Raw genomic sequence first — 15,430 nt, 5'->3', positions numbered from 1 at the left:
ACTCCAAGTTTTACAGTCCAATGGATCTGACTTTAGTTGCTTACTAGTAGTTCTGTGACTCTGAGCAAGTTGTATAACTCTTTGACCTTCAGATGCCTCACCTGTAAAAACTCCCAGGAGTGTGGTGAAGACCAAAGCACCTAACACAGTTTGACACTCAGTGTTCAAGAGACATTACTGTATTCAATAAAAAAAGTATAAGACAGGAAATAACTGGAGACTCAACAATGAATTATTTGCAGTCAGGACATGAGGATTTAATTTATAAGTGCAAATTTAATTACTGTTCTTTGCAAAACATCGATCTTAACTGCTTACAGCAATGTTAAAATTTGCTGTTCTTTTCCCTTGTGTTGTCTACAAAATTCAAATTTCACTGCCTGCCCCTCTGCCTGCCTGAGGCCCATCCCAACAACTGTAGACCACTGCTACTTGCAGAATTCGTTGCTGGAAATGGCACATACACATTTTTACACCTTTTGCGATCCCATTCATCACATGCTCCTGCAATTTACAAGGATTAGGAGCCTCCCTATAATGTGTGGGGTACACTCTTTATTATGTGCTGTGATTTTTATGGGAGGAAAATTAGGTCATGATAGAGTTCCTGGTCTATAACTGCAAAGTAGCTCTGAGACAATAAATCAACGACAGAGGCCTGGGGATCACAAAGCAAAACAGAAGAGACTGAGCATTTTCCTGAGACACAAATGCATCAGTTCCAAGTATTAAAAGAATCAACAAATCTGGGCTTGTTTAATGTGAGGAGTGTCTGCTTTGGGAGTGGAGGGCTGGAACCATAGAGCAGGGCTCACATACTGCCCACTCCCCTTCATGACAGACAGTAAGCAGGGCTGCCTAGGGCCTGAAAAGCCGTAAACCCAGCGCCTTTCCATGGGAAAGCCGGGCAAGTCCTATTTAGCAGCATTCATTTACAGCAACAGTAAAGAAGCCAAATTCAAAGGCTACAGCGACAGAGAGGGATTTTAAGGACATCTGGGAGTCCGATGCCCTATTGATATCAGCATTTTGGCAGAGGGATCAACAATTTAGAAAGTAGTTTGAGGAGTTATTAAAAGTCCTTTAAAAGAAACCAATTCCATTTAGTAACCGAGGTCATATATAGATGGCATGGGTCATCCACTGGATGCTGTGATTTTCCCTATCTCCAGAAAGTTTCTATTTCCTGTTCTCTTTGCCAACAGAGGAATAGATGAAAACATAACAAAACCCCACCCTTATTTAAGCAACATTAAAGGAGCTTCACAATTCAAACAGTGCTCAGTTTATCTGGGGCTTTTTGGGAGGGAATATACATGTTCAGATCCACAACCCTATAGCATTAATGAAGAGTAATTTGCTCAGCACTTGACACTCAAAAAAGAAAAAAGGCTTGTTACAGAAGCATTCCAGCCCCTCATATAAGTAAATCTAGCTTACTTCTAAACCTAACATGGGCAGGACCAAAAAAGAGCATACTCAGGAACCAACAGAAGGAAAAGTAACAAAAAATAAAAAAATAAAAATCAATGAACACATTAAAAAAAAGCCACGACCATAAAATACAAGACTAGCTTCCCAAGCAGGCAACAGTACCAGGGATTATCTCAATGTAGTAAAGCATCAAGGCATTCTTCATCATCATTATTAAGGTTGCATATCAACAGCTGCTTGAAATATCAAGAACATGAAATAAAACTGCCAAACACCTGTCAGTTGCCAGAAACTATTCAAATCATTATATTTTATTAACCGATGGACATTTTGTGCACAAAGCCCAGTAGTGGTGCAATGGATTTTGATTCCACCAACATTTTGGTAAAAGCAGGTTGAGGTAGTTTGGGCGCAAACCAAGTCAGATCAAAAGACTATCATTTTTTTTTTAAGATTTATTTATTTATTTGAGAGAGAGAGAATAAGAGAGAGAGAAAGCACATGAGACGGGGGGGGGGGGGGGCGGTCAGAGGGAGAAGCAGACTCCCTGCCGAGCAGGGAGCCCGATGCGGGACTCGATCCAGGGACTCCAGGATCATGACCTGAGCCGAAGGCAGTCGCCCAACCAACTGAGCCACCCAGGTGCCCAAGACTCTATCATTTTAATGGGAATGCAAAATTGCTTAGGACTTGGTGCTTATACTAGGTGTTCAGTGGGGCCCCATCCATGGTTACCAGGCTCTTCTCCTTGACGGATAAGATTAAAAGTTAACATACTTCTAAAGGGGGCACTGATCTTTGGGCATTTCTAAGAATTAACAATTCAAAGATCAACACTCCTCCCTCTTCCAAAGCAAACTGATGAGGGGGGGGAAAGAATCATGATGCTTTCTTTTGTAAAAGATCAATAGGCATTAAAAGAGGCAATGGTGATAAAAGCATATGGTGCTTAGGCACATGAGCACATCCACACTCTGCTTCATGTGCAGAAACCTTTTTGAGTGCCACAGCCAAAAGAATATCGTGGACCATTACACGAGTGGGTCCAATCCTACTCTTACAGGTTGGAACTTAATAGGAACATAAAATGCACACACATACACGTTATTAACTTGAGATTTCACATTTAACCAAAACTATAAAAAGAAAGCAGTTTGTTTCCTTGGTATGGTTGTTCTTTCTCAAACATCTAAAATCTTCACAGTTACTGGCAAGGTAACCTTTAACCAAAAAATAAAAGGAGAATATTTTAAGTAGCAAAATTCCTGGGCATTGGGGAATCTTAGACAATGAGAGCACTCAACATTTTGTTTTAGTATCTTAACTAGAAGTATATAAATATTGGTAACTTCCACTATAACCCCAAGTATTGACCTGCTTGATGTTTTAAGGCTCAGAGTGATAAACTGTGAGCTGGGCAAAGATTGTGTTCCCATACAGAAATGGTAATTTTATATAATGGATTGTTACCTTAAAACAAGCATGGAAAGAACTAAAATCTTTCCCCTTTGATATGTGACTACAATTAAAAAAAAAAAAAAAAAAAAGCCAGACTTTTAAGACTATTCTTCTCTAGGTCTCATATAATCCAAGAACCAACAAGAACCCAGGGTATGGAGTCACTGAAGGGAAATGATGCCATAAGCTAGAATTTCCCTTTAAAAGTCTGGCAAGAAGAACCAAATAAAAGCCATTAGAATCTTACTCTACCCTGTGAGAAGTAAAGGCTTTGTAGGTCAAAGGTTACGCTCCGAGACTTTTTTTTATATAAAGCCACAAGTTTACATACAGTCAACTCTATGATTTTTGTGCTTTATTTAACAAGTGATTTTGATATTAATAATCAGAGTATAATTTGGTTCATCTTCCAGAGAAGTCTTTCTAAAGTACGGATGTAATCATTTCACCTCTTTAACCTGGAAACCTGAAAGCTCCCATTTTTCAGGAGTAAATGCAAACCCTTTTCCATAGCTTTCAAAATCCCTGACAATGGGCTAAAACCAACAATCTGGCAGGATCTCCCACCACTTGCGAACATATAGACCACATTCTTTCACAACCACGTCATTTTAACACACATGAGTTAATTAATCCCTGGAAGGCTGTCCCTCATGTCTCAACTCTTTCTCTGCCTAAGAAAATGTCTTTATCTGCCTGAGCCCAGTACAAGCAGAATTAAGTGATTTCTCTTCAGTGATGCCATATACTTGACTTACTGGATGTCACTTAGCATGCTGTATCATGCCAAGTCATACCCTGATAAAATCGGAGGGCCTTGGGAAAAAGGTCCCCTCTTATTCCTTTCTAGCCAGTAGTAGATGCTCAATAAATGCATGGCACAGAGATAAACTAGAGCAGATTTGAGCAGCTTGGGCTGTAAAAGCAGTTCAGATCTAGTTCCTCTCCTAAGGTCTGTTTCTTAAACTCTTTGCACTTCAGGTTCATAATTTGTAAACTAGAGGTAAAAATATGGACCTTGTAAAAATTAAATGATATGATGATATAAAGCTGCTTAGCACAGTATCTTGTGGATAAGAAGCTATAATAAAAGTTAACTGTTACTGCTTCTAAACTATGTACATTACAAAGATCCATTACCTTCAACAAAGTAAGTAGATCAGTATGTATTACCAAACATGAAAAAGGAAGATCCCCCCAGCCCCCAAACATAATCCCTATCTTCTGGCTTTTTCCTCTCTACCTCCACTTACTGTGGGATATTTATCTCCTACAACTATTCCAAACATCGCTCTCCTCACTGGGTCTGCCAGGGGAGGTGAAGGACTGAGTTTCTGGTCATATGCTTTAGCCATATACTTTAGCCAGTTCAAACACAAAAGCCTTTTTCCTTCTCTTAAAAAAAAAAAAAAAAAAAGACATTTCATCAGGTAAAAGAAGCTGAATTTTATGGCTAGAAAACATTCCCTTTCCCCCTCTTTTAAATGTCAATTTTAAAGACAAAGATGTTTTTCCAGTTTTAGACATAGATGAGTTAGTTCTCCACACTGAGGCTCAATACGAAAGGGTATTTGAGGATTGACTTGTCAGTATCAACAAATGTTTGATGCCCCCTGGCTGTGTAAAAAATGGCAATGCTAAGAAGAAGAGCACTTTCTGTAAGAAATACTAAGGAACTGCCCGTGTTCAGCGCAAGCTTCTCATAAGAAAGCAATGCCTTTTCCAACAGGAACTACATGCCAACCTGCCAGGCATGGGGAGGGAGGCCTTATGGCAGAACTCCTACACAGATGGCAGCTCACAACTGCTCCTTCCCCTCTATGTGCACGTGGCTTCTCTCAGCCGGAGGTGGGGTCTCTTTTCCACCTCTTCAATCTGGTTGGCCTGGTGACTTGCTTTGACCAACACAATGTGGCTGAAGCGACACTCTGTCTATTCCAGGCTGACGCCTTAGGAGGCCTTGTGGCTTCTGTGTTTGCCCCCTTGGAAGTCTGGCCCAGACTATCAACTGAAGAGGGATCACATGGAGATAGAGAGGCCACAGAGAAGAGAACCAAGGTGTCCCAGCTGACAGCTAGTACCAAGGTTCCAGACATGTGGATTAAGGCCATCTTGGATCATCCAGCTGCAGTCAAACCTCCCCAGCAGATACCATATGGGACACACAGGAGCCCTCCCCAAATTTCTGACCCACAGAATTGAGAGCAAAAAAAAAAAGTCCTTGCTGTTTTAAGTCACTAGGTTTGGAGATGATTTGTTATGCAGGAATAGATAACTACAACAAGCATCTTATGGTTCTGTCTCTGAGTGGCTCCAATTGCTAGACGCCTGGGCCACTATACCCTCTTCTGGTACTATCTTCTATTACTTCTGTCTACTATTACTATACTTCTATTAGCTAATTTTATTCCAAGGGACCAATGAAACACCTTCTACAAAATGTTCTTAACAACATGAGAGAGTATTACACCAGTCATTGCAGGGGACATACATTTTAGACCTTGTTTCAAGCAAGACGGCATATACTATCTCATGCTTCTTGTTGGCAGACAGAATAAAAAGATGCTGCTGGAAAGCATTTCTTCAAGTGGGGTTTCAGAATTTTGTCCAACTTGTGACACTAAAGTTAGAAAAGTAGTCACTCATGGACATTTGTATATGTGTGCGCATATTTCTAGAAAATTATAGCCAAGCCTAAGGGAATGCTCATTAAATATTAACTAAGATCTTAATAGTGTAAATTTTAAAGAATAAGTTTCTGACAATATTCATCTGAGGACATAAGAGTGCTCTGGATTTGATGACTACAGTTCAGTTTTACTGGGAGGATATTTATCCAAAGCATCATCTCCAGAAAGCCGGGGGCCAGAGCATGGCCATGGATGCTTAGGATTCCTATTAGGTGAACTTCATAGGTTCCAAAAGGAGCCTAAAGCAGGAACTGCTCATTTTATACCAGACCAGACCTAAAGCTATATTTAAAAAGGAGTCTAGTTGACTAATTCTAAGTTGTTTTTACCAGAAAGGCAAACCTGATGAATATGAAGGACTTTCCCCCTAGAAGAATGTACATATCCAGGTCTTGCAAACTTTGGCCCATCGTGGACCCCCAATTAAAAAACCTCTATCAAGGTGGTACACTAGGCTCCTTCAGGACTGGGGACAGGCACTCTGGGGCAGTCTGCATCCAAGAAATGTTTTCACTCATACTCTTTCATCACTGATTCCCACAGGAATATAAACCCTCAATGTGATTCATCCCACTCTCTGGCATAGACTAATGAAAAGGAGCATATAATGAAGAAGTGTAATACTCTTAATACTGTAGGTACCTTAACAAACACACAGCACAGAGTACCATAATTTATAACCCACCAAACCAGCTGAGTATTTTCCACCAGTTCTTGCCCATATACTTACAGTCCTGGCCATGCACTTCATATTTCATTTCTATTTCTGTATTTTGTGCCTTCAGCAGGAGGGCTGCTTGTTTACCCAAGTTTCAATATTGTTATTAGCACTTTCTGGTCCTTTTTCTATCATGCTACTTTTGAATTTGCTTGCTGGCTTTGAAAGCCCAAAGACACCAAAAAGAGTTATAGTTCAAAAAATCATTGGACACCGCCTGATATCGGCTTAAATACAGCCCCTTTGAGGAGATGGAACATAATCACACTGTTCATTCTTTGCATATCTGTCTCAACATTTAATATTTTATTCAAGAAAAGATCAAATTACAAAAAGTTTTATTTTGGGAGAGGGGGACATGTGACATTCAGAAGTGGACTTGAGCTCTATTTTCAGAGCACTCTGTTGAGACTGCTAAAAACAATGGTTTACAGTTATTAAACCTTATTTCATGCCAGATTCCTGGCTAAGTCCTCTACATATCATATCTTATTTAATCCTCAGAGAAAACCAACTGAAGGAATGTGGTAAACTGGCTAGTTGGTCATCAAACTCGCTTCCCCTTGCTCTGAGCACACAGTTAGCTTGCTTTCCCAGCCTCCCTTACAGTTAGATGTCGCCATGTGACTGACTTCTGACTAACAGAATGTGGAAGAAAATAAGGAAAGCATCCTCTGTGCTTAGTCTATACAATCTTTTTTTTAAAACATTTAATTTATTTATTTGAGAGAGAGAGCACATGAGAGGGAGGAGGGTCAGAGGGAGAAGCAGACTCCCTGCCGAGCAGGGAGCCCGATGCAGGACTTGATCCAGGGACTCCAGGATCATGACCTGAGCCGAAGGGAGTCGCTTAACCAACTGAGCCACCCAGGTGCCCTAGTCTATACAATCTTACCCAGTCTTCCAGACTCTCTCATTTCATCCAACTGGTTGATTGCAGAGATCTGCAGAGCAGAAGGCAGAGCTACCAGATGGAAGGCACCTGAGTTGCTTAATTGCCACAGAGGATACCACCTTCATAATATCCACGGAGAACTCTTTTGTGAGCAAGAGATAAACTTCTATCCTCCTGAGTCACTGATATTTGGGGGTTATTTGTTCCATCAGTTAGACTGCACTGAAAGTACTTTTATGAGCACAGAGAAGTTAAGTAATCTGTTCATGGTCACATATCTAGAAAGAGGTGGCAGATCTGAATCCAGATGGTTTGTCTTTAGAAACCATTTTTTAAAAAAGATTTTATTTATTTATTTGACAGAGAGAGTATGTGCACACACGGAGGAGTGGCAGGCAGAGGGAGAAGCGGCTCCCTTGCTGAGCAGGTAATCCAACACAGGGCTTGATCCCAGGACCCTGGGATCATGACCTCCGAAGGCAGACACTTAACCAACTGAGCCACTGAGGCATCCCTAGAAACCATTTTTAACTGCTATTCAATTATATTCCCTTTTCACAAGTTCATTTTTCTCATATATCACATAAAGTTTACTTATACCTGATTTAACTATATTTGAGGGAGGTGGCTGGATGGAGGTCCAAAATTTGGAATAGAGAAAAGATAATTTCTTCAAATAAATCCTTTGATTTCCTATCTCTTTATTAACCATGTAAAAGGGAGGCCATGCCACTTAAACAACTTTGCAGGATACTTGTTATTTTGTGAATGTTTATATTCAGAGGTTCTTTAGTAGTTATTAATGCTCCACAACAAATTACCTTGAAAACTCAGTGGCTTAAAACATTTAGTGTCTCTCCAGTTTTTATGAGTCAGGAATTCAGCAGGGGCTTAGCTCACTGGTCTCTTATGAGGTTGCACACAAGATGTCCATTGGGGCTGCATCATCTGAAGGACTGACCAGGACTAAAGGATTGACATCCAAGTGACTCACTCATATAGTGGCCCAACTGGTCTGCTTGTTGGCAGGAAGCCTCACTTCCTCCCCACAGGGTTGTGTGACTACTGTCACAACATGGTAGCTTGCTTCCCCTAGAGTGAGCAAATCCAGAAGCCAAAGCAAATGCTGCAAGTTCTTATTTGATCAGTCTCCAGAGTCAGTCTCCATTAGTTTTGTAATTTCCTATCAATCACATTGGGATTAATACTAGGATCCCCTCTTCAGAGAGGGAACTACACAGAGCAGTGAATACCAGGTGACAAAGGGTCACTTGGAACCATTATGGAGGCCAAATACCACAAGAGCCCATTTGTTCATCCACCACATATGTACTGAGTGCCTACTGAGGACCTGGGGATAAAGCAGTGGACAAAACAGATAAAAGTCCCTGCATGCAAGAAGCATATATCCTAGTGGAGGTCAGAAAGGCAAGATATTTAATCAGTAGGCAAATTATGTACTATAGTAGGAAGTGTTAAATGCTGTGGAGATATAAAACAGTATCAGGGAGAAGGGGAATGCTGTAGTTGGGAACATATGCAATTTTAAACAGAAAGATCTAGGTAGGCCTCATTTAGAAGGCCTAAAAGAGGTGAGGAAGTATGCCATAAAGTTACGTGGAGAAAGATTGTTCCAAGTGCTGGGAAAAGCAACTGCAAAGGCCTTGAGGTGTGCGTGCTGAGATGTGTAATGAACAGCAAGGCATTCAAGGTGGCCATTGGAGTGAACTAAAAGAGAAGGCCGTAGATGAGATGAGGTAAGTAACAGAGCCTGTGTAGGACCTTCCAGGCTCTTATAAGGGCTCTGACTTTCATGCTATGAAATGGGAAGTCACTGGAAGGTAATCAGCAGACGAATGATATGATTTGACTTAGCACTTAAAAAAATCTCACTCTGGTGGCTGTTATCAAAATAGACAGGCCAAGGGTAGGGGAAGGGAACAAATGAGGATGCTGTTGTAAATATTGAGACAAGAGATGATGACGGCTTGTGTCAGAGTATTATCAGTGCAGACAAGTGATAAGAAGTGGTCTGATTACAGATTTATTTTGCAGGCTATCTAGCACAATTAAATCACCATTCGAGGTAGAGTTTTCATTTAGAAGGTACAGCATTTTTTAAATTACTTTTTATTATATCCCAGCACTGTGGCTGTCAAATGGTGTTCTAGGGGAGCCTACAAGTTCTGAGAAGCTTCTTAAGGATGTGCTACTCAGAACTAAGGTGGGACAGATGCATAAAACTTCATGGCCCCCATCCGAGTTTTGTAAGGGCAGCTCTATTGACAAACTTCATTATGTGGGATGAGAGAGATCTTTTTAAGACCAGAAACTCCATGGCCCTAAAAGACAAGACAGACTCCTCCCAACAGAACAGTATGAAAAAATATACCATTTAGAGAACTGGAGGGTAAACTACAGATTAGGAAAAATATTGGCACTATAGATAAAAAAAAGGTTACCCTTCCTAATATTAAGGGAAAAACCTCAAATTCATGAGCAGACAACCACGTAAAAAATGGGTAAGGGGCCTTTTCTAAAGGAGGCTCACTTAGCACAGTTTTTAGTACAGAAAAAATGCTCAACCAATGTTGCCCACAACAACTGCTACCATAATCACCACTGCTCTTCCCTACTCTCCATTTGGCCACTGTTGCATGACAAGATGATGACCATCACCAACATCACCACCATCAGCAGCAGCTTCAGCAGCATCATGGTGTAAGAGCCATTAGCAATGGGAACCTGCTTCAACCCTGAATGTCATTTCCAACTCAGGTTCCCCCCAAAGACGATTCTTCACTCACAATGACCAATGATATATTACCTTTTCGTGATTTTCTATTAGGATCTCAATAACAATGTTCTGAAACTTGATGTCCATGATGGCTGCTACTGTTTCTTCCTGAGGACGCAGCAGGGTGGGTCCAAACACCACGCCGAGGTTTGCCACTGTCATCAGATTCTGCTTGTGGTTGTTAGCAACACTGAGAGGAAGGAAAAGAAAAGGCACAAATGAGAGAAAGACAGTACAAATAGACAGCTGACTTCCCTATCTTCAGACTCCTCATCCGATAGGAGCCAGACTCTGGGACGTCTTAGGATGTCTTTGAGTCCAAAGAGAGACTTCTCTACTTGTATTTTTGTCCCCCAAAGTCTTCAGAAATCTTCAGTATTCTGGCTATTTTGCTCTTCCAGGACATGACACTCCTTTACCCAATTCTGTTTTGCCTACCAACCACCAATCAACCAACCAACCAAAGCAGCTGCCCTCCAAAATGTGAAACTTTGCACATCTGAATCCCTGTTCTGCAAATCCAGCTAACTGCTCATCTCTTTTAGTTACGACTTTTATACTTGGCTGTTGCTTAAACCACTGTGATCTTTAGCATTTTCTCTAGTGCAAATACAAAAACTCTTGATGGCTTTAATACACTTGCAAATACAGGCACAAAACAAGACCTAATTTTTTAAAAAATTTTTTTATTGATATGTTAATCACCATATATTACATCATTAGTTTTTGATGCAGTGTTCCATGATTCATTGTTTGTGCATAACACCCAGTGCGCCATGCAGAACGTGCCCTCTTTAATACCCATCACCAGGCTAACCCATCCCCCTACCCTCCTCCCCTCTAGAACCCTCAGTTTGTTTTTTAGAGTCCATCGAATCTCATGGTTCGTTTCCCCCTCTGATTTACTCCCCTTCATTCTTCCCCTCCTGCTATCTTCTTCTTTTTCTTTTTTCTTAACATATGTTGCATTATTTGTTTCAGAAGTACAGATCTGTGATTCAACAGTCTTGTACAATTCACAGCGCTCACCATAGCACATACCCTACCCAATGTCTATCACCCAGCCACCCCATCCCTCCCACCCCACACCACTCCAGTAACACTCAGTTTGTTTCCTGAGATTAAGAATTCCTCATATCAGTGAGGCCATATGATACATGCCTTTCTCTGATTGACTTATTTCACTCAGCATAACACCTTCCAGTTCCATCCACGTCATTGCAAATGGCAAGATCCCATTCCTTTTGATGACTGCATAATATTCCATTGTGTATATATACCACTTCTTCTTGATCCATTCATCTGTCGACGGACATCTTGGCTCTTTCCACAGTTTGGCTACTGTGGACATTGCTGCTATAAACATTGGGGTGCACGTACCCCTTCGGATCCCTACATTTCTGTCTTTGTGGTAAATACCCAGTAGTGCAATTGCTGGATCGTATGGTAGCTCTATTTTCAACTGTTTGAGGAACCTCCATACTGTTTTCCAGAGGGGTTGCACCAGCTTGCATTCCCACCAACAGTGTAGGAGGGTTCCCCTTTCTCCACATCCCCGCCAACATCTGTTGTTCCCTGACTTGTTAATTTTAGCCATTCTGACTGGTGTGAGGTGGTATCTCATTGAGGTTTTGATTTGGATTTCCCTGATGCCGAGCGATGTTGAGCACTTTTTCATGGGTCTGTTGGCCATTTGGATGTCTTCTTTGGAAAAATGTCTGTTCATGTCTTCTGCCCATTTCTTGATTGGATTATTTGTTCTTTGGGTGTTGAGTTTGATAAGTTCTTTATAGATTTTGGATACTAGCCCTTTATCTGATATGTCATTTGCAAATATTTTCTCCCATTCTGTCGGTTGTCTTTTGGTTTTGTGGACTGTTTCTCTTGCTGTGCAAAAGCTTTTTATCTTGATGAAATCCCAATAGTTCATTTTTGACCTTGTTTCCCTTGCCTTTGGCGATGTTTCTAGGAAGAAGTTGCTGCGGCTGAGGTCGAAGAGGTTGCTACCTGTGTTCTCCTTTAGGATTTTGATGGATTGCTGTCTCACATTTAGGTCTTTCATCCATTTGGAGTCTATTTTTGTGTGTGGTGTAAGGAAATGGTCCAGTTTCATTCTTCTGCATGTGGCTGTCCAATTTTCCCAACACCATTTGTTGAAGAGACTGTCATTTTTCCACTGGACATTCTTTCCTGTTTTGTCAAAGATAAGTTGACCATAGAGTTGAGGGTCCATTTCTGGGCTCTCGATTCTGTTCCATTGATCTATGTGTCTGTTTTTGTGCCAGTACCATACTGTCTTGATGATGACAGCTTTGTAATAGAGCTGGAAGTCCGGAATTGTGATGCCGCAAGCTTTGCTTTTCTTTTTCAATATTCCTCTGGGTATTCGGAGTCTTTTCTGGTTCCATACAAATTTTAGGATTATTTGTTCCATTTCTTTAAAAAAAGTGGATGGTATTTTGATGGGGATTGCATTGAATGTGTAGACTGCTCTAGGTAGCATTGACATCTTCACAATGTTGATTCTCCCAATCCATAAGCATGGAACATTTTTCCATTTCTTTGTGTCTTCTTCAATTTCTTTCATGAGTATTTTATAGTTTTCTGAGTACAGATCCTTTGCCTCTTTGGTTAAATTTATTCCTAGGTATCTTATGGTTTTGGGTGCAATTGTAAATGGGATCGACTACTTGATTTGTCTCTCTTCTGTCTTGTTGTTGGTGTATAGGAATGCCACTGATTTCTGTGCATTGACTTTATATCCTGCTACTTTACTGAATTCCTGTATGAGTTCTAGCAGTTTTGGGGGGGAGTCTTTTGGGTTTTCCACATACAATGTCACATCATCTGCAAAGAGTGAGAGTTTGACTTCCTCTTTGCCAATTCGGATGCCTTTGATTTCTTTTTGTTGTCTGATTCCTGTGGCTAGGACTTCTAATACTATGTTGAATAGCAGTGGTGAGAGTGGACATCCCTGCTGCGTTCCTGACCTTAGGGGAAAAGCTCTCAGCTTTTCCCCATTGAGAATGATATTCGTTGTAGGTTTTTCATAGATAGCTTTTATGATATTGAGGTATGTACCCTCTATCCCTATACTCTGAAGAGTTTTGATCAAGAAAGGATGCTGTACTTTGTCAAATGCTTTTTCTGCATCTATTGAGAGGATCATATGATTCTTGTTCTTTGTTTTGTTAATGTATTGTATCACGTTGATTGATTTGCGGATGTTGAACCATCCTTGCAGCCCAGGGATAAATCGCACTTGGTGGTGGTGAATAATCCTTTTAATGTACTGTTGGATCGTATTGGCTAGTACGTTGGTGAGAATTTTTGCATCCATGTTCATCAAGGATATTGGTCTGTAATTCTCCTTTTTGATGGGGTCTTTGTCTGGTTTTGGGATCAAGGTAATGGTGGCCTCATAAAACGAGTATGGAAGTGTTCCTTCCATTTCTATTTTTTGGAACAGTTTCAGGAGAATAGGTATTAATTCTTCTTTAAATGTCTGGTAGAATTCCCCTGGGAAGCCATCTGGCCCTGGGCTTTTGTTTGTTGGGAGATTTTTGATGACTGCTTCAATTTCCTTAGTGGCTATAGGTCTGTTCAGGTTTTCTATTTCTTCCTGGTTCAGTTTTGGTAGTTGATACATCTCTAGGAATGCACCCATTTCTTCCAGGTTATCTAATTTGCTGGCATAGAGTTGCTCATAATATGTTCTTATAATTGTTTGTATTTCTTTGGTGTTGGTTGTGATCTCTCCTCTTTCATTCATGATTTTGTTGATTTGGGTCATTTCTCTTTTCTTTTTGATCAGTCTGGCCAGGGGTTTATCAATCTTGTTAATTCTTTCAAAGAACCAGCTCCTAGTTTCGTTGATCTGTTCTACTGTTCTTTTGGTTTCTAGTTCATTGATTTCTGCTCTGATCTTGATTATTTCTCTTCTCTTGCTGGGTTTAGGCTTTATTTGCTGTTCTTTCTCCAGCTCCTTTACGTGTAGGGTTAGGTTGTGTATTAGAGACCTTTCTTGTTTCTTGAGAAAGGCTTGTATTGCTATATACTTTCCTCTCAGGACTGCCTTTGCTGTATCCCAAAGATTTTGAACAGTTGTGTTTTCATTTTCATTGGTTTCCATTAATCTTTTTAATTCTTCTTTAATTTCCTGGTTGACCCATTCATTCTTTAGTAGGATGCTCTTTAGCCTCCATGTATTTGAGTTCTTTCCGACTTTCCTCTTGTGATTGAGTTCTAGTTTCAAAGCATTGTGGTCTGAAAATATGCAGGGAATAATCCCAAACTTTTGGTACCAGTTGAGACCTGATTTGTGACCTAGGATGTGATCTATTCTGGAGAATGTTCCATGGGCACTAGAGAAGAATGTGTATTCCGTTGCTTTGGGATAGAATGTTCTGAATATGTCTGTGAAGTCCATTTGGTCCAGTGTGTCATTTAAAGTCTTTATTTCCTTGCTGATCTTTTGCTTAGATGATCTGACCATTTCAGTCAGGGGGGTGTTAAAGTCCCCCACACAACTTTGTTGTCAATGTGTTTCTTCGCTTTTGTTATTAATTGCCTTATAAAATTGGCTGCTCCCATGTTAGGGGCAGAGATATTTACAGTTGTTAGATCTTCTTGTTGGATAGACCCTTTAAGTAGGATAGAGTGTCCTTCCTCATCTCTTATTATAGTCTTTGTTTTAAAATCTAATTTGTCTGATATAAGGATTGCCACCCCAGCTTTCTTTTGGTGTCCATTAGCATGGTAAATGGTTTTCCACGCCCTCACTTGCAATCTGGGGGTGTCTTTGAGTCTAAAATGAGTCTCTTGCAGACAGCATATTGATGGGTCTTGTTTTTTAATCCAATCTGATAGCCTATGTCTTTTGATTGGGGCATTTAGCCCATTTACATTCAGGGTAACTATTGAAAGGTATGAATTTAGTGCCATTGTATTGCCTGTAAGGTGACTGTTACTGTATATTGTCTGTGTTCCTTTCTGATCTATGCTGCTTTTAGGCTCTCCCTTTGCTTAGAGGACCCCTTTCAATATTTCTTGGAGGGCTGGTTTTGTGTTTGCAAATTCCTTTAGTTTTTGTTTGTCCTGGAAGCTTTTTATCTCTCCTTCTATTTTCAATGACAGCCTAGCTCGATATAGTATTCTCGGCTGCATATTTTTCTCGTTTTGTGCTCTGAAGATATCTTGCCAGTCTTTTCTGGCCTGCCAGGTCTCTGTGGATAGGTCTGTTGCCCATCTAATATTTCTACCATTGTAGGTTACATATCTCTTCTCCCGAGCTGCTTTCAGGATTTTCTCTTTGTCTCTGAGACTTGTAAGTTTTACTATTAGATGTCGGGGTGTTGACCTATTATTATTGATTTTGAGAGGGGTTCTCTGTGCCTCCTGGATTTTGATGCCTGTTTCCTTCCTCACATTAGGGAAGT

General features: G+C 40.5%; 1 protein-coding gene across 10 annotated transcripts in view; it reads right to left on the bottom strand.

Moving 5' to 3' along the window:
* The window catches only part of ARHGAP26 (Rho GTPase activating protein 26), a 449,937-nt gene that overhangs the window by 97,983 nt on the left and 336,524 nt on the right, over positions 1-15,430 (bottom strand). For all 10 annotated transcript variants that reach the window (XM_035727446.1, XM_035727450.1, XM_035727448.1 and 7 more), the window contains exon 18: positions 10,023-10,182. In XM_035727446.1, the coding sequence (XP_035583339.1) occupies positions 10,023-10,182 (160 nt within the window). The remainder of the gene's footprint in view (positions 1-10,022; positions 10,183-15,430) is intronic.

This window comes from Zalophus californianus, chromosome 5 (genome assembly GCF_009762305.2).
Source record: "Zalophus californianus isolate mZalCal1 chromosome 5, mZalCal1.pri.v2, whole genome shotgun sequence".
Lineage (NCBI taxonomy): Eukaryota > Metazoa > Chordata > Mammalia > Carnivora > Otariidae > Zalophus > Zalophus californianus.
This window is presented reverse-complemented; position numbering and strand designations above follow the sequence as displayed.